Genomic DNA, 23,522 nt, shown 5'->3' on the forward strand with positions numbered 1-23,522 from the left:
AGAGGTGTGTAGATTCTGCAAGAGGCAGGAGTTCTGGGGAGTGGTTCCAGGGTGCCTGACTTTATCCTTACTGCCTTTGGTCCAGGAGAAAATTGTTGTCCCTGCTTTAATGAGGTGTGATAACTAGGTGCCAGCTGCTATACCAAGCACTTTCCACACATTTATGGAATCCTCCCTAACACTCTTTGAAATAAGAGCTCTTACTTCATTATACCCATTTTTTCTTCTATACCCATTTGTACAGCTAAAGAAACAGACCTAGTGAAGTAGTGTCCAATATCACATAGCTAGGAATTGGCAGAGCCAAGAATTGGCCTTAGGTCTGTCTGCCTTTAAATCCAGCTCTACAATGGTACCTTGGTACATGAAATCATTTTGGAACTTGTGATGAGTACCAAAACCGATGAGTACTGAACAAATTTTTCCCATAAGAAATAATGTAATTGGAAATCATTTGTGAAAGTTCCCCAGAACTGTCACATTTTAGTGGGCTAATATTAAGTAATGAGGTGTATTTTTAAAAATACAGAACCTTAAAACTAAACAGACATGGATAAAAAAGCAATTAATTACATACAAGTAAAATAAAATTTAGCTCCACTTTACTGGTACTGAGAGGAGTTCCTGGCATAACGGGCTGGTGGGGAGGTAGAGGAGGAGGAGGGGGGTTGATTGGTGGAAGAGGAGTCCTCTTCAGGACAATTTCAGGTGACTGCTCAGAGTGTCTTCTGTTTCCTGTCCCTCGGCTTCACTGCACACTGTCGGAGACTCAGACTCAGGGAGTTTCACTAAAAACCTGTCAAGAGAAACTTGTTTCTCTCTATGTTTCAAAAGGTTTCTAAAATGTGACATCGTTCATTACACGGGTCCACATTTGGCTTGTTAGAGCTTTGTCTGGGTGATACTTTTCCACAAAGTTTTGTACTTGAGCCCATTTACAGCACATTTCTTTTATCAGTGCAGTAGAGGCTTCCTCCCTTCCCTCCTCACGGGAAGAAATTTCCTCAGTCCTATCTGTTGCTGCTCCTTTGGAAGTTCCTGCAGCTCCTCAGTGCTCAGCTCTGCTCTCTGGTCCTCTGTTAACTCTACAACATCTTCATCAGTGACCTCCAGGCCCGTGGACCTGCCCAGAGACACAATATACTCCACTGTTGGGCTCCCAGGATCATCCTTAAAGCCTTCCAAGTCCCTCGGAGCTTCTGGACACAATTTCTTCCAGGCAGAGTTCATGGTCTTGTAAGAGACTTTACACCAGGCCTCATCTGTGAGAGTAACACAGTGGAGGATATTAAATTGGTCCTTGTAGAACTCTCTGAGTGGCAACTGTATATCAGAGGGTACTTCAAAACACCTCTGGAAAAGGACCTTCATATAGGTTTTTGAAGCTGGAAATGACCTGCTGGTCCATGGGTACTATGGAGCAGCAGGATTTGTGTTAGGGGCAAGAACTTCATGGTTATGAAATTCAGCTCCTCAAGTAAGTCATCCTCCAAGCCTGGAGGGCGAGCAGGAACATTGTCCATAATTAACAAAGCCCTTCAAAGGCAGTTTGTTTTCCTGCAGATATTTTTTCACACTGGAGCCCAAAGCTTTGTTCATCTACTCTAGAAAGAACTGCCTTGTCACCCAAGCTTTAGTATTGGCCCTCTACATCACACATAACTTGCTTTTTATCACATTCTCTCTCTTGAAAACTCGTGGGTTTTCATTGTGATACACTAGTAGAGGCTTAATTTTTCAGTCCCCACTAGCGTTCCCACACAAGAGAGTTAGCCTGTCCTTCATCGGCTTGTGCCTGGCAATGCCTTCTCCTCTTGAGTGATGTTAGGCATTTTCTTCCAGAGCAAACCAGTTTCATCATAGTTAAACACTTGTTGGGGGACTAAGCCCTCATCTTCTACTTACTCCCTAAATTCTGGAACTTCTTTGTTGTCACAGGCTACCTCTCCATGGCTCACCACACCACGAATGCCAGTTCTTTTTTACAATGTATCAAACCATCCATGACTGGCTTTAGACACTTCAGTGCTCTCACACCCTTGTTCCAGGCTTGTCTTTTAACAGCTCAGCATGCAATTGCCTAGCTTGCTTGCAAATTATTGCCTCAGAAATTCTATCACTTGCTGTTTTTCATTAATCTAGATATAAAGCAATTTTTCAAACTTCTTCCAATGTCTGTGAACGTTGCTTACTCACAGACTTTATACCTTTAGTAACGTTGGCTGCTTTAATTGCTTTCTTATTTCTCACTATCATCGAGATCATCGTTCTCCGCATCTTGAACATACAAATGATATCAGTCACATTCACAGCACTTTCATGCTTAGCTACAATCTCTTTTTTCTTTTTGATTATGGTTCTCATAAACTGCTTTTTAGGCTTAGTGGTATCACTCTTAACCTTTTTGTGACTCGTGATTAGCACTTAAAATGCACAAAGGTATAGGACAAGTAATGATGAATATGTGGGGGTTCTGCACTCTTCAGGAGCTACCGTGAGACTGATGCATCGACCTCTGTTTCATCGTGAGAGAGGGGCACCAAGTGGCAAGCAAGCGATGGGTAAGAAAGATTTCTCTTGCGGGGTGGCGTAGTGACTCATGCAAGTTCTAGCAAGTGGGATGAGTCCTGAGCAAGTGCTGAGAGTGCTGAAACATTATTTTTCTCATCAAAATGTGACGAGTACAAGGTTTGATGAGTTCTGAAGCTGATTAGTACCAAGCTATGACTGTACTACACTTTCTGTCCAATGTTTTTATCTCTGCTTCAATTTTTTCCTTATAAGATGAAGGTAGGAATTCTTGCTCTTTTACTTTTTCCAAAATAATTGGGGAAACAAATATGTGGACGTAGAGTGTTGGTTAAGAGCATGAGCATTTTATAAGATGGAGTCCCAAGTGCTCCCAGACAGGCTGCTGAGGTAGCTCTACTTAGGACCTTTGTGACCTTTTCCTGGTCCCCTGTGCTTGGGCCCTGACACTGGAAAGCAGTGTCCATAGGGCCTGCCAGCAGCCCAGTCTTCCTTCTTTTGTTGGCTTCCTGCACCCTTCCCCGACTTAAGAGAAGACAGTTATAGGAGAGTGTCTTATTTACCCAGGGCCCAGTACCCTCCCCCAGTCCTCTCTGAATGAGTGGAGGACATGAGGCACCGAGGGGAGTAATGGCTAGACGGTCCATAGGCCACCTTTCCGCTACACTCCTGTCATCTTCTCTGGCTGCAGTAAACTGGCAATACAGATTGCTGAGAGCATCCAACCTTAATTTAAGTGGAAGTACAGCCTACAAATGGCCAATTTTGATAGGAAAATGGACATCTCAAATACCTTATCTTTTGTCCAAAAGCCCAAGGATATTTAAGGAACATTGAAATGTTTCCCTTTTTTGGACTGAAAGATAGTATTTTAAGTTGGAAGGAGGATATAAAAATAAAGGTGTAGGTCTGCCCTCCATTGAGAGCCAAGGAGGGTTTGTTTATTGGATGTATAGAGGCAGTTGATGAGGTGAACTCAGGGTTAGTGGGTGGTAAGTGATCTGCAGAGGGCACTAAGCTCAGGCCACGTGTGCCAACCTGTGCCTCAATGTGTTGCCTTGACTCTGGCTTTATTTATGTCAGGGTCTGAGGTTTTCTTTCGCTGCTGCTGCTGCTGCTGCCGCCTAGGTCCCTGCTTGAGGTGGTGGGCCATCCTGGCAGAACATTCCTGTGTGCCACTTCCCCTTTCCCTCTTTCCTCCTGTCTTTCCAGCTTCAGCATTAAGCCCAGGGAAAACAATGTCTGCTCGTTGTCCACCTGCCATATCCTGAATAAGGAGGAGGGAAGGTGACATGGCTGCAGGCCAGGCCATAAGAGGACAGAGGACACCATTATCCATGCCTGCTTGCTGCAGAGTTTGCACTTGCCCTCTGGGTGCCCCTGCAAAGCCTGATAAACTGTCTCACTCCTTTCTCCCAGTCTCACTTCATCTAGGTCTCTCCTCACGCACCTTCCCACCCTCCATGTTCTCTCTCTCCCTGTTTTGTGGAAAAACATATATGGAGGTAATAAATTTGTCAGGTGTGCAGCCCATTTAGAATTATTGGGGAGACTCCTCATTCTTAGTATTGGCAGAAAATGCTTCTGAGGGCGTTAACGTGTGTGCGGGAGTTGGAGGCACTGGGAGCCCTGTAGAAGCTGCCATTTGTCTCTTCCCTCACTCCCTTCCTCACTCCAGGAGTGGGGAAGCTGCTGTTTGTGCATCATCAGTTGCCCCCCAGTCTCTTCTTCCTCCGTCCCTTCTGGGCTTCCTGCTCCTGCTGATTTGTCGTCTCTGCCTTTGACATCTTTATTTTTATTTATCTCTTTCTTCTCATGTTTTTCCCCAGCACCAGTTCCAGTGTTTATACCTGTCAGAAGGGAGCATCTAACTCTGTGTGTACATGCATGTACACATGCATATACAATCTCATGTAGGCGAAAGGAAATCTGTGGCTTTGGGGTTAATCTTTGTTCTCCCTTATTGTATGTTGTCCTCATAATGCTGTGAGCCCCCCACTTCCAATTTTTTCCTCACAGCCAAGGCTGCAGGGGTAAGAAAGGTATCTTAGGACCCACCTCCCTTTCCAGCCTTCTGTCTCCTGATGTGGCAGCCCCTACTCCTCATTCATCCTCATCCGGCCTGGCTCCCAACTCCCTCACACCCAGGCATGGCCAGGCACCTGTCTAGAACCTAGTGCCATGCTGTGAACTCATTCCCTGTCTTTCAATGTGATTGGTGCCCCAGGGAGCCAGGTTGCTGGGGGAAGCTTATATGGCATTCAGCTGGTCCATTTTGTCGAGAAAAAAAAGAGGGGAGAAACTGGCAGAAAGCAAAGGCTTTTGCTGCTGGGTGAGTGTAGCAGCTATTTATAGCACCCAAGCCTTTGCTTTTCCATTTGGCTGTGCTTTTTTAGCACTGTGTCGGTCCAGCAGGGCTGTTTTCTTTCATGACTCCAGATGTCCTTAGGGAAAGTTTCTGTCTGCCCTTGAGAAGGGGCAGGCTGGGCAAGAGGGTAATAACTTCTGAGAGTGGGTGCAGGCAGGGCTTTCAGTACCACTGCAGTCTTGTCACAGGACAAATTTCTTGAGGTGGAATGTGGAAGAGTATGGCAGGAATAGGAAACAGAAAAGGTAAACACTGTACTCTAAAGAGATGTTCCCTCATCATTAATTCAGTTAAGCCTCTATTGAATAAATTGCCTGATAAAGTATATAGAGGCTGAGTGATCACCACACAAACCTTTTATAAGGGTTTGGGCTAATACTGACATGTGCTGAAGTTTTTTAAGACTTTTTTTTTACCTCATACTTCTTTTTCTGCTTTTCCTAGATTATTTGTCAATTTGAATTAAATTCTCTTGATTTTCACTCTAGTTTACTGACCTAATTATTTTCACCACTTCAAACAAAAACTCTGTACCCAGTAACTTTCCTGGTAACCTGTAACCTGCTTTATATCTCTCTGAATTTGTATATTCTAGATATTTTGTTTAAATAAAATCATACAGTATCTGTAATTTTATGTCTAGCTTATGTCAGTTGGTCTAATGTTTTCAAGGTTTAATCCTGTTGAAACGTGTAAATAATATTCCATTGTATGTATACACTATACTAAAAAAATACATTATTCTGTTGATGGATTCTTGGGTTATTTCCACCTTTTAGTTATTGTGAATAATGCTGCTGACATTCACGTGGAAGTATCCGAGTCACTGTTTTCATGTCTTTTGGGTGGAATATGTACATATGAGTAGAATTGCTGGATCATATGTAATTCTATGTTTAGCTTTTTTGGGAACTGCCCTATTGTGTTCCATAGCAGCTGCATCATTATATATTCCCACCAGCAATGCATGAGGGTTCCAGTTTCTTTACGTCCTTGTTAACATTTGTCATTTTCTTTTGTTGTTGTTTAATTGTAGTGGATTTAAAGTGTTATGTTATTGTGGCTTTGATTTGCATTTCTTTAGTGGTTGATGATGTTGGTAATATTTTCATATCCTTATTGCCATTCATGTATTTTTTTTGGAAAAAGTCCTTTAATTTGCCCATCTTTAATTTTTGATTTTAGAGGGCAAGGGAGGGAGTAAGAGAGGGTGAGAAACATAGTATGTGAAAGAAATACTGATTGGTTGCCTTTCATGTGTACGCCAGGAGACTGAACCTGCAACCCAGTCACGTGCCCCAAGCTGCCTGCAACCTAGGCATGTGCCCTGACCAGAATTGAACCAATGGCCTTTTAGTTTATGGGACCATGCCCAACCAACTCAGCCACACCGGCCAGGACCCATTTTTAATTCGGGTTGCTTGTCTGTTTGTTGTTGAGCTGATAGAGTTGTTGATAAATTCTGGATATTAAACTCCTATTAGATATATGATTTACAAATACTTTTTCCCATTTTGTGGATTGTGTTTTCATTCTTTTTTTTTTAAGATTTTATTTATTTATCTTTAGAGGGGAAGGGAAGAGAGAAGGAGAGAAATATCAATGTATGGTTGCCACTCATGAATCCCCTGCTGGGAACTGGCCTGCAACCCAGGCATGTGCCCTGACTGGGAATCGAACCTTGATTGTGTGGTTCACAGGCCCACCCTCAACACACTGAGCTACACCAGCCAGGGCTTTCATTCTTTTTTTTCTTTAAATTTTAAAAAATTTTTATTTTACTGATTATGCCATTACAGTTGTTCTATTCCCCTCTTCATTCCCCTCCACCCTGCACTCCCCCACCCCCACAATTCCCCTTTAGTTTATGACCATGTGTCTCAAGTTCTTTAGATTCTATATTTCCCATACTATTCTTGCCCTCTCCCTATCTATTTTCTACCTACCATCTATGCTACTTATTTTCCGTACCTTATCCCCCCTTCTCCTCCCACTTCCCTGTTGCTAACCCTCCATGTGATCTTCATTTCTATGGTTCTGCTCCTGATCTAGCTATCGTCTTAGTTTGCTTTTGTTTTAGGTGTGGTTGTTAATAACTGCAAGTTTGCTGTCCTTTCACTGTTCATGTATTTTTAACTTCTTTTTCTTAGATAAGTCCCTTTAACATTTCATATAATAAGGGCTTGGTGATGATGAACTCCTTGAATTTGATCTTATCTGAGAAGTACTTTATCTGTCCTTCCATTCTAAATGAAAGTTTTGCTGGATAGAGTAATCTTGGTTGTAGGTCTTTGGATTTCATGACTTGGAATACTTCTTTCCAGCCCCTTCTTGCCTGGAAGGTCTCTTTGGAGAAATCAGCTGACAGTCTGATGGGAACTCCTTTGTAGGTGACTGTCCCCTTATCTCTTGCTGCTTCTAGGATTCTCTCCTTCATTTTCATCTTGGCTAATGTAATGATGATGTGCCTTGGTGTGTTCCTCCTTGGGTCCAACTTCTTTGGGACTCTCTGAGCTTCCTGGACTTCCTGGAAGTCTATTTCCTTTGCCAGATTGGGGAAGTTCTCATTTATTATTTGTTCAAATAAGTTTTCCACTCGTGGCTGTTCCTCTTTCCCTTCTGGTACCCCTATAATTCGGATGTTGGGACGTTTTAAAGATGTCCTGGAGGTTCCTAAGCCTCTCCTCATTTTTTTGAATTCTTGTTTCTTCATCCTTTTCTGTTTGGTCATTTTTTCCCTCCTTTTGGTCTACTCCTTTGATTTGAGTCCCAGTTTCCTTTTCATTTCTATTGGTTTCCTGTGCATTTCCATTCATTTCAATTAGTTTAGACTTCATATGTTCCTCTAATTTGTGACTAAAATCAACCAGTTCTGTGGGCATCCTGATCACCAGTGTTTTGAACTGTGCATCTGAAAGTTTAGCTATTTCTTCATCGCTTAGATTTATTGGCTCAGGTGCTCTGAGTTGTTCTTGAGCCATGTTTTTATCTGTTCATGCCTGTTACATAGGAGAGGCGCCTTACGTGTTCACCAGGGTAGGGCTACCCAGGTCGCTGGTTTGTGATGCTGTATGTGGGGGCGGGGTCAGAGAGGGACAATGGTGGTTCTCTCTGCCACTTCCTGCCACTGGGGCCTGCGAGGTCTGTCTTACTGCTAGCTCCTTCACCGGTTTATCTGTGCGCGAATGTGTGACCTCAATCAGCCCTCAGTGGGTCCACCGCCTTGGGCCCTCAGTGGGTCCGCCCTCTTTTCCACACCTGAGATCCGCCCACGCCTGCTGGCATACCTGGGTCGAGCACCCGGTCAGTCCAGTGGATCTTTCCTGCCCCACCCTGCTCTGCTGCTGGCTTTGCCCCTCTTACCAGTTTGGCTGAAGGGTTCGTTGTTGTCAGACTTCCGTGTAGTTCAATTTTCTGTGGTTTGGCTGCGTTTTTGTTGCTAAAATTTGTTTTTTTTAAACTTAATTGTGCGAGAAGGTGCAGTGCTTCTACCTACGCCTCCATCTTGGCAGAAGTCTCCTTGTTTGGCTGTTTTAAAAGAGATGTGAAAGGCTTTGTGGCTTGATAATACTGAATTTTGCTGGTTTAGGGGATGCTGATAGCATTTGTCTTCAGGTCTAACTGCAGGTGTGGTTTAGAAGTGAATGGTTATAAATGCTTATGCAGATTTGGGTCCATGTCTGTCCACACACAAATCAATTGGTTAGTTTCCTTTTCTTCTTACTATAGCCAATCCCACCCTGTACAATCTGTTATCAAGTTGATAATGAGGAAGAAAGAGACAGGACTGGCTCAGGTCCAATAAAGGCATGTCTCCCCTTGGGTGGCTGGACTTGTTATGGGAGATAGCGTCTTCATTCACATTGATTTACTCCATGTGGCAGAAGACCTATAGTATTTCTATGTGGGAAATGTTTGACATTCATTGAACAAGTGACATCATGGAATCACAATGGTAGGTGATCAGGCACCAAGCTTCCTGTTGAACTTCCATTTTCTGTGTTCATATTCATCAGGTCTCCCTATGTCTCCCCAGGGCCTGGTCCTATCTAGAATGGCTTCTCTGGGCATGCTGCTTGGGCTACTGATGGCCTTTTGCTTCACCTTCTGCTTCAGTCACCAGAACCCAGTAAGTATTTTTTTTAAAGATTTTATTTATTTATCTTTAGAGGGGAAGGGAAGGAGAGAGGGAGAGAATTATCAGTGTATGGTTGCCTCTCGTTCATCCCCTGCTGGGAACTGGTGTGCAACCCACCTATGTGCCCTGACTGGGAATTGAACCACGACCCTTTGGTTCACAGGCCCGTGCCCAATCCACTGAGCTGCACCAGCCAGGGCAGAACCCAGTAAGTGTCTTATCACAAGAGGGATCCCTGTTGGGTTCAAAAAAGCCTTTACGCTGTCAGGCTGCTGTGGAAGTGGGGTGAGCTTTTATTTTTCTTACAGGAATGTGGCCAGCACTGGGTCACAAAGTCTGCATATTTCATCCCCTCTATCCCTGAGTCCTCTGGGCTCTGTTTAAAGCTCACAGTACAGTTTCTCTTTGGGGAAGGTATGATGATGATAATGATAATAATAATTTTAATAATAATGTGAAACTTATCATGTATTAGACATTGTTATTAAGAGCTTTATATCTCTTCTCACTTAATCCCCCCAACAATACTCTGAAGTAGATAACTATAATTATCTTCATTTTGAAGAGGAGGAGACTAAGGCTAAGAGAGTTTAAGTATCTTGGCCAAATTCATACAGCCAGTTTTTGGCAGAGCTGGAAGGTCAGGATTTCCCCCAAGAGCTGGTGCCTATGTGGTAAGCCTGAAGTAAGGCTTTCCTTCCTCTGCTCCTGTCTTCTTTGTGCTTTCTCAAGTCTGTCTGTATGTCTGTATTCTCTTCTCCTCTGTTCTTTTGTCCCTTCCAGGCCTCTCTTTATTAACCTAGGCTTCATGGTTTAGGGTTTCTGTCATTGGCACAGACAGGAGCAAAGTGCCTGAGAAGGTCCCGAGCTTGGCCTGGCTGCAGCATGCTAAGGCCCCTGGCCCAGTTTCTCCTGGCCTGTCTCAGCAACATCCTGCCCTTGACCAGGTCCTAATGTCCACTCTTTCTCTGCCCTTGGGAAGACTTGACTGTCAGTTCTGACAGCTTTACCCTCCCCTGGAAACCTTCCCCAACCCTGGGGACTCCTACTAAATGTTGGGTAAAGTGCTGGAGGCTTTGGAGCAGGAGAGCCTTGAAGTGTAAATAACAATTGTGATGAATTTAATGACAATCTAGCTCAGATGAGGTTCACCTCCTGGCTTATGGCAAACTTCCACCTTGTCTCTGAAGTCATTTGTTTTCTGTCTGCATTTCTCCTCACTTTGTGGAGCAGGAGAGGATGTACATTTGGGAGTTATGAATCCTTTTGAACTTTTAATGTTCTCTAAAATTTTGTTGGTACTGTTTTTTTGTCCTCTTCTTCAAGAGCAATGAGAATGAGATCCCATTGGCCCCTGAGGGTGGGACTGGCCACAATATGAGCATCAGGGATGCGTTTGGCATAGCCTGACTCAGAAAAACACCCACATGTCTCAGGGTATCAGGGTTGTTTCCCCTTCCTCACCCCCAACCTGTAGCTCATGAGGATCTGAGTGCTCCCCATCGTGAGCTTTAGCAGATGCACAATTAATAAAAGCATGCTGATGAATTTACTTATGGACTATGTGTAAGGAAGTCCCTTTTGGATAATAGTCCAACCAAAAAGATGAGCTTTCAGAGCCATAATTATTCTGGCCCATTTATATTAGTTCTATTGAGTTTAGTCTCAGAAAAATGTTAATACTGACTTTCATCAACAGAAGCTGCTTTTATCCTTATGTCTTTTCCTAAGCTGTAATCCATTTGTCATAATCTTTCATCATGTGCTAAGCACAAGTAGGAGTTGAAGCATCTTTTCTCTCATACCATAAAAATTGCTGCCCTCATGGTATTTAAACTCCAAGTGATGCAGCCAGCCACCTTCACAACAGTGAAAATGACCAGTGGGTGAGGTGGGGGTGGTCATGATCCTTCAGAGCCTGAAGTCCAGGCAAGTGCTTCTGGAGACCTGAAATAGTCCTCCCTGAGGGCATTTGTGAAGATAATGGCCACCCAGGAAAGGTTAATTGTGCGTATCAGGTATGATCTGGAGCTAGCCTTTCCTCCTGGCTCTTGCTGTGTCACCTCCCTGGGTGCTACATCTTAGGAGCAGTGTGGATGCTGAAGTGATATGGTTGTGTGGTATACTGGCCCTCAAAAAGGTGGTGAGTAGTGAAGGTGGTAGTGAAACCCAGTGGAAGGAGCACATACCTTTGGTAAACTCCTTTTGCCACCTATTTTGGCACTTTGACCACTTCTAAGCTTTGTTGCCTTATCTATACAATAGGGTTGGTACTTCCCTCCTAAGATTTTAGTATAGATCAAGTGTGACTATATATATATATATATATATATATATATATATATATATATATATATATCTTAGCATTGGGACTGGCACAATAAGGTGAATGAGTGGTCAATACATATGAGCTGTTATTTTTAGTAAGAGGTTGGCTGCTTCTGGGGTTTAATTTAGGGCTCTGTCAGACATGCTTCTGTCCCAGAATGTTGCCCTGGTAATGTGTCTCTGTCACAGCATCTACCAACCTACCATTAGAGATTCATTCATTCTCTTGGATCTTGAAATTTTTGATCTTTAAGAATCTCTTATTCAGATGCAAGTACAAGGAAGTGTGACATGGTAAGCTGTTGTCAGCTAACACCTTAGGTGGGATTTCTTGCCAGTCAGCTGAGAGGAAATTGGTATTTGGAGTGATGGTGGCAGGGAGAAGAGAGCTGAGGATTCAGCATGGAAGGGAGCCCCGAGGAGCCGGATGAGAGGGCACCGAAGTATAGTATTTACTTCAGAGCTGACCGAGGGCTGTCTGGCTTCTTTAACCTCTTGGTCTTTCTTTCCTGTTCAGGACAGTGCCCAGGCAGAGGGACTAGTCTGGCTTTCTTTGGGACTGTGGTTTCTCACCTGATCCATAAAAGCCTTTCCTTGGAAAGGGGGCTGTGCTAATAGACGTGCTAACGTCATCTCATTCCTCAGTATCCAGGACACAACCATTAGGACACATGACTAAGAACAAAAACACAGAAGTTAGTCAGAAATCATGCATGGGCTTTGGAGCCAGGCAGGTCTAGACTTAAATCTCTGCTCTGCTAGCATTGTGATTTTGCACAGGCCCCGTATCCATCCTCATCTGGAAAATGGTTATAAAAGTATGTGCTTCACAGATGAAACTTGGCTGAGTTGTGAGGCATGGAAGACACTTTACCCCAGTGCCAGGCATATGGTAAGAAGGGCTTAATAAATGGTAGCTACTGTTATCATAACAACTTCACCCCTTTGATGTTGCTTTTTCTCAAGACCTTTTGTAGAATTCCTCTTTTGAACTAACTTATGATATGTTCATATGACTGAATCATTTTTAGTGAATCCAAAGTCATGCTGAGCCAGATTTGGTGAACAGGGTGAGCTGATCAGGTAGGGGAGTGTCAGTTTTGTATCACTCCCACTAAAACCTGAGGTATGCTGTAAAATAATGACAGATTGTGTGTGTGTGGTGTGTGTGGTTATGGCTTAACATCTGTTTCAAAAGTGGAAGTAAGAGGAAGCCAAAAAACATTTTGCCAAGTGACAGGATTGTTGCAAAAGTGTCTGGCCTCAAAGCTAAGTGTGGCTCTCATATCCCTTCTATTCTCCCTCTTTATTAAAGAGAGGATCCTCTCTACTCATTAAAACAAAATTACTGCTAGATTTTGAAGGACTTTCTGCCATATTCTCATCATCACCATTCTTCTTGCTTTTTTCTGCTTCTCTCTTAGTTTTTTAAAAAATATATTTATTTATTTTTTAGAGAGAGGGGAAGAAAGGGAGAAAGAGAGGAGCCAACCAGCACTCAGTCTATTGAGCTACACTAGCCAGGGCTGTAGTTAGTTTTTATTGTGTTTTTTCCCCATTACTATTTATCCCTGCTTTATCCTCTTCCACTTCCTCCCATCTGCTTTTCTTGATGATGAGAATATGGTTGCTTGTTTATAGCCACAACTGCCAGGAGTTACCTGGTTAATAGATATACTAAGGTAAGAGTTGTAATTTAAAGCTTATAGATGTTTAGTTTGGTCTTCTTAGTGTTCTAAAAATAAGAAAATTTCACATAAAAATCTAGTTTTCTGTTTTCAAGTTGAATGCCTTCATGGCAGTGGTGGACCAGCTGAGTAGCAGCTGCATTCCTTAGTCAAGGCAGGAGGGCTTCAGTTTTACAGTTCCACCATTCCCTGTGGCTTTATGCCTGGCCTACCACACTCATTTATATCCATCCCTGCTTTTGACCCACATACATCTGAGGTAAATTTTATTAATATTCTCCTAGTCCCACAGCCTAGTGTATGGTACTTCAGGTAGAGGCTGACCAGTGTGGGTAGGCCCTGGAGTAATAGGCTCCAGGTACTTAATGGACAAGGTGGTCTTTGTTCTGGAATGTGTGGCTTGTACCTGGCTTCCAGCAGACTCAGCTCATTTAGACTTGGCCTCAGTCCGAGGCATCCAAAAGACATACCTGTCTTTCGGGGGTGGTGGGGTTCCTTCCTTCCTTTGTTTGGTAATTACAGAGTAAAAGCCTTGTGCTAGGGGGAGACAGGGTGAAAGACAACACAGAGCCTGTCCTCAGGAACCTGGCTGTTGGAAGTCTGATGTTCCTGCCCTCAGAGCAAGTCGGGTGCGCCCTGTCAGTGTGTCTGTTCTTTAGTCTCATGAGCACATTTTCTCTTCTGTTCCTAGTATTCTTTTGAGCTCAGATTTGTGCAAACCTCAAGGAGAAGGAGTAGGAGAGATTCATGGGGCGTGGCTGCCCAGGTGGCCACAGCCCAAACCTGACCTAAATGATGCTATATTGTGTATCTCTGTTGGATATCATGACTCAGACTCGTCCAGCCTGGACCCTCTGAGTAACAGCTACCATGTAGGCAGGGCTAGTGCTTTATGTGATTTATGAGCTAGATGTTATTGTCTCCACTTCACAAATGTGGAAACTGATACCTAGAAAGTTAATCAACTTTCCTGAAGTCACAAGAAACTGGGATTTGAACTTTACATTATCTGATACAGAGCTTGAGCTCTTAACTATTATGCTATCTATAATCATTGCCTCTCATTACTTATGACATGATTTCAGGACCTCTTTTTGCCCAAGATAGTTTCCTTACTGGTTCTTAATAAAATCTGAAATCCTGCCATCTGAATTTCATGTTTTCATTTCTTGTTAAAATGTAAATCCCTGTAAGTTCTTTACATTGTTATCACCAACACCTTAATATCTTAACCTTTCCTCTGACAGTTAATTTAAGGTCAGACCTTGAGGGACCGAGGCAGGTGGGGACACATCTGGAGCTGTGGCACTGCTTGAAAGAGATGCAGTGTTATTTCCCATGCAGGGTTCAAATTGTTGGGAACCAAAATGAGATATATATAATGTGCCTAGCACAGGTTTGGGTTCATGGGAGGAATCTATGAAATGTACTTACTATCGTTAGTGGGAGAATTGGGAGGTGGAGGAAATGTGATTGTGGGGGAGGTGGGAGGGCTGAAATAACATCCCCATATGCTGGTGTGGGTTCCTCCTTGCCCTCCCAAATGTACTTTTCCAGAGCTCTGGAACCCCCTGGTTCCAATTTCCTGAGTCCTTACTGTTTTTATGTAAGAACAGATTTAAAAATGGGACAGGAAAACTGGGAAGGAGCAAAATGAATAACACTTTGTATTTATCTTGCATCTCTGTCTCCTGAGCTCAGAGTGCTCCACTGACACCATCTCATTAATCCTCCATGCTCTCCATAGTGTGGAAGGAAACAGGTTTTAGGGAGAGGTTTCCAACCTGGGCTGCTTGTTCTCTCAGCCCAGCTGGACTCTCAGCTTCCCACGCCGCACCCCTTACTCATGGGTTGGAATGTCCCAAGTGATCGTTTATGCGCCATAGGCATCCTGGGGAATTGCCGGATACTTACTGTGCACTGTTGGGCTGCTTGGGAATCAGCTGGGTCTCAGCTGCTCGCCTTTGTACATCTGGGGTGGCCATTTGAGGCCTATTGCCTATTGATAATGTATGTGTTTTCTTTTATAAATATATATATTTAAACTATAAGAGTGATAGATGTGAATTTTAAACATCATACAGTGTATGGTAGCATATCAAGTAAAAAGTGAAAGGCTTTTATTGTCTCTTTTTGCTAATCCCTGTTCCCCGTATGTTCCCTTAGCCCCCTGAAGATATTATGAAACCTGTGGACTTTTTCCTTATGCATATACAGAAGTGCCGCATACACACAGCATGTGCTATGTTCGTTTAACCATATTGTCTCACTCATATTAGTTCTGGGCTAACCTCGTGAAAGGTCCAAACATGGCTGGAGAGGGGAGGAGCAGCATAGAGGGGAGAGAGTACCTCCCCAGGCCATTTTCTTTCTGTCGCTTTGTGCTTAGCTGTGGTCAGTCATGCTCTGTGTTGTTTTTTTGTTTTTCTTTTTCTCTGAAGGAGTTTGCGCTGACCAACCCAGAGAAGAGCACCACCAAAGAAACAGAGAGAGAGGAAACCGCAGCAGAGGAGGAGCTAGACTCCGACGTCCTGGAGGTGTTTCACCCAAGCCATGAATGGCAGGCCCTTCGGCCAGGTACCAACCCCAGCCTTGTCCCCGTGAAACACATTCTGAGTTCAAATTTTGTATATCCTTTGCCCCCACAAGGCTGCTTTGAAGGAGCAGCCACTCTTTAACCAGCTGGAGGGAAATGATGTGGTTCATCAGAGTTGTTCCTGCTGCTGCAGGGCTTAGGGACCTTCATTTTCCAGCAGAACAGAGATTTCAGTGCCCTCGAAGGAAGGCAGGTAAGTGGGTGGCCAAGCTTTCTGAGCAAGTGATTGAAAACTTTCTTTCCTTGCACTTCTGAAACATAGGAGAGGCAGTGACATGTGCCTCCCTCTGCAAATGCTATTTTGGGCTCTTCTGCTCGGCTCAGTGCTGCTGAAATATTGTTCACAGGAGAGTCCTGAGCACTGGTGTGGGGCAGGAGTGTTCTTTTGCTAAAGGAACCTGTGCCAAGAAACAGGGGCTTGTCCTGGCCTGGTTTTTAAGTGGGGCATCCTTAGAAGGAACAACTTTCCTAACCTTTTTATGAACCCAGGCCCAGGGCTTAAAATAATAATGAAAGTAACCAGAAACTGTGGAGTGTTTATCATATTCAGGTACTGTGTTAGGTATTTCACGTGTATAATCTTGTTCAATCTTCATATAATAGGACCTGTTATTATCTTTATTTTCCTAGGAAAACATTGAGGCTTAGAGAGGTTATGTAACTTATCCTATGTCACTGACCTTAGACCCTGGACCAATCTTCTTCCCCCTTGTCCTTCTAGTTCCAGTTGTCCCTGCCTGACTATGATGACACTTGGGCCTGTTCTGAGGAGTAGGCTGTTTGCATTCTGCACTGTAGCAAGGTAGATGGCAAGCCCTGGCAGCTGCCACAGTGTGGTTTCATCAGCTTCTTGCCAATATTTATTACCATACCTTCCCTGCTTCCATTGCTGCTCTGCAGGCAGGGATAGCATTTGCTGTGCCAGCCAACTTTCTTGTAGTAATATCACTCCTGTTGGGCTTGTGTAGGGGTAGTTGCTGCCACAGAAGAGTGATGAAGCACCAAGGAAGCAAGTAGGGACTAATGGAGTTAGGTAGAGGGAGGCTTTAGGAAGACAGGTACTGGGTTCTGCAGATCCGACTTCTGTCTGCCCTCCCCTAGCTTCCTGGAGAGCTGAAGACCTTGGTCCTTGCAGACTATAACTAGAGGAGTTCTCAGGGGTGGGGATAGAAGACATGGGCTGTATCTACTGTTTTTATGTGGTTGAAAGTGCTTGTAACACTTGAAGCCAGGCAAGTGCCTGGAGTAGGTAGAGATCAATGCTCTGTGGCTCCCACTCCTACCCTCTCAGTTTTTGTGGTACCCTTCAAGGCCCTGGTCCACATTGCAGAGCAGACCTGGAAGTTCTGACCCAGGGCCCTTACCCAGCCTTCTGGCCAGTGGAGCTGCTGTTAATGGCTAACAAAGAGCCCCCTCTATAGCCTTGCAGGGAGAGAACCAGAGCATGTACGGCATGGGCAGGCTGAAAGCTCTGAGTGCTTCCTAGAGAATTAGAGTAGAGCATTGATTTTTGCAATTAACTTGATGCTCTATTGACGTCTTCCTCTGTCTTCTAGTTTCTCAAGAGCCCCTTGTAAATTCTTTTGCCCCAAATTCCCTAGAAGCTGTCCTGAAGGCTGGCGTATTGTGTTTGAACACAGACACTCAGGCCCCACAGCTTAGGGGCAAAGCAATTCTGTTTTCAGTTGTGCTTACCCCTTTAAAGTTTTTTCTGCCCTGAGCTCATCCAAGGCACCTGCGACCAACAACGGCGACAAGCCACAGGCAAATTTCTCTCCCCGACCTTTCCCCAACCTCCAAAAAAAAAAAAAAAAATTTAAAAAAAAAAGAGAGTTATTCTGACTCTGGTGCTTGGGAATGCAACCAGTGGAGGAAGACAAGATTCTCTTAGGCCCTGGTGTAGGATTGAGGTGTTCTGTGTGTATATTGAGAAGTTTTTATATGTATGTCCTTCAGTAGGAAATTGACTTCACAATGGTCTGCGTGGATAGCTGGCACTTGTCTTCAGTCAGAGTATGATATTTGATTTACCACATTCTGAGTGCTGCCTGGGAGCTTCCAACACAGCTACTTAAGTTAAAGGAATGTATCCATACTTGGGAACTTGTCTGATGGATAGATAAATGGGGAGGTAATATAGTTTTGTGGTTAGGAGGATTGACTTTAGATTCAGCTGGTTCCGGGTTCAAATTCTAGCTTTGCTACTTAGGGGATCTTGGGCAAGTCATTGAATCCTTTTGCCCTTCGGTTTCCCCATTGGTGATATGGGGGAAATGTCCTACCCTACCTGCTGCAGAGGCTGTTGTGAGGGTTCTTGACGTGAAGACATCACTCAGTTCGTAGCAGTTTCGATTTTTAAATAGTAATTTCTCCATTTGTGCCACTGCCTGAGGTCGATTGTGGAATTAGATGCCAGTGAGAGTGGATGATTATGTAGTCTTCCTGCCCTTTCCGGCCTTAGATGGTAAGAAGGAGAGACTTCCATTGTCATGAAATGCTTTCCCTCTCTCCCTCCTCAGAGATTTTTGAGGAGGTACAGCAGGGGTTAGCAGAGCATTTCCTGCCAGAGTCAGGGGCATGACGCAGGAAGATGGTGATGTATCTTTTGGGGACCTTTAAGAAAATGGCAAAATGGCCAGTTTATGTTGATCTTAGTTCAGTGCCTTCTGTCCCCACCAGACCTCAGCTCTGTTGTCCTTGAGCCACCAAGGAGGAGATACTGGTGTACAAGGTCTGGGTTCATTTGAAGGCCAATTTACAGTCATGAGTTGGGATATCAGGGACCAATCCATGACTTTATGGGTCTTTCCATTAGGCCAGGTGGGAATTGGGCCCCAGCCACTCAGCCCTGCAGGTCACTCTCTTGAAGAATGCCTGCCTCTGGTATCATGTCAGCATCCTCACTGTGAGCCATTTGTTCCTGGAAGTGATTTTCTTGTCTCGCTCTCTCTCCTGGTTTATTTTGGGATCTGTCTCACCTTATGGAAGTACAGTAAGCATTTGAGTGTGGATTCAGCATCAGCTGTTCACAAGTAAGCAGAGGAAAGCTGCTGGCGGTCCTGTGGGTCTGGGCAGGGAACTTAAGAATTTGTCCTCGGGCTGAGGACCTCTGAAACTCAGGGCTTTGTGCCTGTACACTTGCTATCATGGAAGCAGGTCACAGCCATAAACAGTGGGGCTTGTGCCCCCTGGGCATTTTCTGAGATTGTGTTTAGTGCCAGACACTGTACTGGTAGCCAGAGATACAGATAATAGATCACATTTACTGAGCATCAACTGTGCCAGGCATTCTTTGTGGGCAGGTGCTATAACTATTCTCATTCTTACAGACACAGTTGAATCTCAGAGAGAAAAACTGACTTAGCCAAATGACCATTAAGTGGTAGAGTCAGAATTCAAACCCAGCTTTGTCTGGCCCTAAGCTTGAGCTCCTAGCCACTGTGCCATACTGTCTCTTTCAGTAGTAAATGCTCCATGACCCCTGCTTTCCAGTAGTGCATAGTCCCACAGAGGCTACAGAGACAGAAAAAGACCCCAAAGTGCCTTTTGGATGTTCTGGTGGAAGTGTCTTGTGCTCAGTAAGGGCACAAGGGAGAGGTGTGGGGAGGTGAGGGCCTTCTCTCTCTGTCTTAGATCTTGGTGGAGTAGTGGGTCAAATTTTATAATGCTGAATCTGTATGGTCTTGGTCAGGTGATGAGAATCTTTAAATCTTAGTTTCCTCATCTGAAAGTAGGGATAAAAATATCCACTTTGCAAAGATGACATGAGACTAAAACAAGATTAACATGTGTTAAATATTTCACACAGGGTCTGGCACATTGGAAATATTCAATAAGTGGCTGTAGTTGTCATATGAAAAAATATACCTTTGCTATCTCTCTTTCCTTTGGGATCTGAAGGAGAAGTGGAGGCAACAAGGCAGCCTGGACAAAGGGCTCGCTTGCCCCCGGCTCATTAACTAGTGATGCATGTTGGCCTCATAAGGGCTCAGGAAAGCACGAACTTGGGGTTCCTTGTTGACCTGAGATGGTTTGCAGGAGGCTGTGAGAACCTCTGAAACATTAGCGGTAGCACAAAGAGCCCATTTGATGGGAGCATGCAGGAAGTCTTTATAGGAATATGTTCTTGTGAGGGGGGTTAAAAAAAAAGAAAATCCAAATCATCAACTGATGAGAGCAATCCAAGAATTACAGAGCACCAGCCATCTGGTCAGATCATTTCAGATATGCATGAGCAATGGGAGGGAATTGAATTTTAAAAACCTCATTTATAGTAGACCAACTACTCTGTTTCAAGTGTTTAAAAGAGGAGTCTGATTTCCTGCAGGCCCTGGAACACTTGTCTGCTATGCCTTTTGCCCCTTGCAACTTGGATGGGGCTGTGTGATTCTTCCAGTCCTCCAGCACAAACTGGGTGTCCAACAATTCACTTTAATTATGATACTGTATACCTGGACTTAGTGCTTAGTGTCAGATCCCACCGTTTAATGGCTTAGTGCTTCTGCCTCTATTGCAGATATGTTGCAAGCTCCAGGCCACTTATCCTATTTGACTGACTAGCTATAGGTTGGGGTTTCCCATGACCCTCTTCTCAGATTCAATAATTTGCTAGAACAGTTTGCAGAACTCAGGAAAACACGTTACTTACATTTATTGGTTTATTGTAAAGGGTACAACTCAGGAACAGCTAAACGGAAGAGATGCATAGGGCAAGGTATGGGGGGAGATGTTCGTAGCTTCCACGCCCTTTCTGGGCATACCGCCCTCCCAGTACTTCTGTGTGTTCACCAGCCTGGAAGCTCTCTGAACCTCGTTGTTTAGAGGCTTTTATGAAAGTTTAATTATGTAGGCATGATTGATTAAACTATCGGCCATTGGTGATAGAACTTAAATGTCCAGCCTTTGCACCCCTGCAGGTAGGAGATAGGGCTAAAATATCCAACCTTCTAATCATAGCTTGGTATTTCCGCCATCCTAAAATTATCTAATGGCCCCTTACTAAGCTGGCACAAACTCAGGAATAAAAAAAGATAGTCACTGACTGGTGTAGCTCAGTGGCTTGAAAGTCATCATGTAAAACCAAGAGGTTCTGGTTTGATTCCTGGTCAGGGCACATGCCTGGGTTGTGAGCCAGGTCCTGGTTGGGGCACATGCAAGAGGAAACAGATTGATGTTTCTCTTACACATCGATGTTTCTCACCCTCTCTTTCTCTCTCCCTTTTCCTCTAAAAAATAAAATAAAATCTTTTAAAAATAAAAAAGATAATTACTCAGGAAATTCCAGGGGTTTTAGGAACACTGTGCCAGGAACCAGGGGCGAAGACCAGATATACTTTTTATTATACCACAGGCTGCTATTGAGTTGTACTAAGGGGTCAAGCTTCCAGTGCTTTCTGCTACCTCCCCAGCTCTGTGGGTGGGAGTTAGGTGACCTTCCCTTTCTCCCCTAGTGTGGAGGGATCTTCATTAGGAGCCATCTCATTCCCCAGGATGGTTCATAAGAGTATGACTTGCTTCTGTCCCTTCCTTCACACACAGGTGCACCCCCTCCTCCCCTCCCCTGCACAGGCCCGTGAGCAGTGGGTGTTCATACCTAATCTCCTGTAGCTCATCAGAGTGGTGCAGTGGGACTTCGTGGCTGCTACCAGGAGGTGATGGCCTGAGGGAAAGGTATAGGATGGGGCCTCTATTGCATGATCTTTCACTCTGGCCGAAGTACAGTGGTGGGAATGTGGAGCAGGAGTTGGATAGAGGTAACAGCATGGATTTGTGTGCTGTGGGGTAGTCTCTCTCTTCTCTTGAACACAAGTTGCTGTTTCTAGCAATTTTTTAGAATGAAGTGTTCAACAGGAATTATCTTCGGTGCTACCTCTTTCTGCACAATGCTTTCTTCCCCAACTTTGAAGCCTTTCAGGTCTTCTGGGGATTCCCCAAGAACTTCATTTGTCCCTCTCCTCTTATACCTCTGGCCTATTTTCCTCATTATTGCCACCTTCCCAGCCTTTGTTCAGCATTCTCCACTCTGAGCATCTCCTTTGCTCCTTAGTAATATGAGTTAGTCAGGGGGAACTGCTTGTGCTATAGCAGGATGACAGGTCTCTTGAGGCCTGTAGGAAGCAATTTCGGAAGCTCCAAATTATCCTTTACTGGGGGACAAAACGATGGAAGGCATGAAGGTGCCAGAAGGTTCTGTGAGGACAGTTTAGATCTCTTAATTTCAGAGAGACCGCTTTTCCCATATGTAGAGCTCTCCCAGGATGGCTGACCACTGCCCCATAGCAGCCAAATCCCACAACCCCTCTAGGGAAACAGGTGGAGCCCAGGGCAGGAAGGCTGTGACCTCCATGGCAGCCACTGCCAAGACCGAGGCCACTTTGAGACTAGCTGGCTGAACTCTGCACTGGCACTTGAGCATCTCTGCCTGGGCTTTGGCCTTCATCACATGGATGTGGCAGGCCAGGGTCCAGTTTGCAATCTGTGGACTTGGGTGGTAATGGAGAGCAGCTGTTGGCCGTCTGCTTTCTAATAAGCATTTGTATGCTTAATGCTCATCCTGGGCCCCTATCCACTTCTTCCTTTGCTTCTCCCATCCACCTGTTCTCTCTGAGGTTTAATAAAGAGTGTTTAGCAGAGTAGGGGGCACAGTCTTAGCTTTCAAAGATCAGGTACTCAAACTGACTGAAATGAAAAACTTAGACTGGAGTAGGGATAATGGAAAACTAGCTGCCAAAATCATTTCCAGCCCACATGCCCAGGGCTTGGCTTTAGTTCTGACAATCTGTGTAGCCCTGACTTTCCTTCTTCCTCTAAAATTGGCCTCACCCTGCTGGCTAAGATTGTCCAAGTTGTCTCCAAGGTTGGGTCTAGCCCGGCCTGAGAATAGCTCTCAAGGGCTGGCCTAGAGCTGGAATGAGTGGCGCTTTTCTAGAACTTGGTCCATTTTTATTTTTAGCACATCACTGGAGGTATGAACTAACCAGTAACTTAAGAGGAGATAATATTTGACTAGGGAGAGAAGAGGACAGGCAGGAAACATGAGTGCAAGAGGGATGACATGAATAGAGACATAAAAGCAAGACTGTGTCTACCTGGTTGGAGAGGCAGGGGTCTGTAGGGGAATAATGGGATGGTGGTGGTGGGAAGCTTAGGGGAGTGATGGGAGGGAGGGAGGGGAGACAAGGAGAACTGACAAGGCACGTAGATCTAAAGATGTGAAAGTAAGTTTAAGCTCTGAGTGAATAGTCTGAGTTTAGTCAGGGTCTGTGCTATGAATGGATGATGAAATGGAGAAGGTTGATATAGACTACTGGGTTTGAGAATAGTGGAAAAAGAACCAAAATGGTAATTTCAGAGCTAGCCACATAAAAAACTTGTTTATTTCGTATTTTGTACATTTGTTGAACTCCTTCGTTTCAGGGGTAGTGTTTGATGCAGAAGATACCATGGTGGGACTTGATAGAGCCTCGTCTGCATGGGCTTATGGTGTAGGGAACCCCCAAACAGCAGTATAGCTCTGTGAGAGCACAAAGGAGGGCTCTGATGGAAAGATTTCCCAGAGGCAGGGTCGTTGAAGCTGAGTAGAGAGAGCTTTTGTGTATGAGCTGAAAGGCAGAGGGGCAAGGAACCAGTGTTGACAGATTTGAAATCCCAGAGAGGAGATCACTGATGAGGCAAAGTTGTTTACGAGGCAGATGGAAAGTCTTGGCCTTGTGAATATGATAAGCCTTGGAAATTAGAAGCAGAGGCTAGAAGAAAACAAGGAAAAGTGGGAGAGATAGAGAGGGAAATTAAGGAAACTTCCATTTGATGTCTTCAGTTTTCTGAGCCACACCAAGGATGTGGCTTCCACCTTGGATGATGAAAGAAAAAGATTTG

At 44.4% G+C, this 23,522-nt stretch overlaps 1 protein-coding gene across 2 annotated transcripts in view; it reads left to right on the plus strand.

Moving 5' to 3' along the window:
* SIL1 (SIL1 nucleotide exchange factor) overlaps window positions 1-23,522 on the plus strand; it is a 249,525-nt gene that overhangs the window by 52,484 nt on the left and 173,519 nt on the right. The window contains exons 2-3 of one of the 2 annotated variants that reach the window (XM_037147617.2): window positions 8,934-9,026; window positions 15,493-15,628. In XM_037147617.2, coding sequence (XP_037003512.1) covers window positions 8,952-9,026; window positions 15,493-15,628 — 211 coding nt within the window. In that variant the 5' untranslated portion in view covers window positions 8,934-8,951. Of the gene's footprint in view, window positions 1-8,921; window positions 9,027-15,492; window positions 15,629-23,522 lie in introns of those variants that run through there. The other variant, XM_037147616.2, reaches the window with a different exon arrangement.

Source organism: Artibeus jamaicensis, unplaced genomic scaffold (assembly GCF_021234435.1).
Source record: "Artibeus jamaicensis isolate MK-2021 breed Jamaican fruit bat unplaced genomic scaffold, CSHL_Jam_final contig_456, whole genome shotgun sequence".
NCBI lineage: Eukaryota > Metazoa > Chordata > Mammalia > Chiroptera > Phyllostomidae > Artibeus > Artibeus jamaicensis.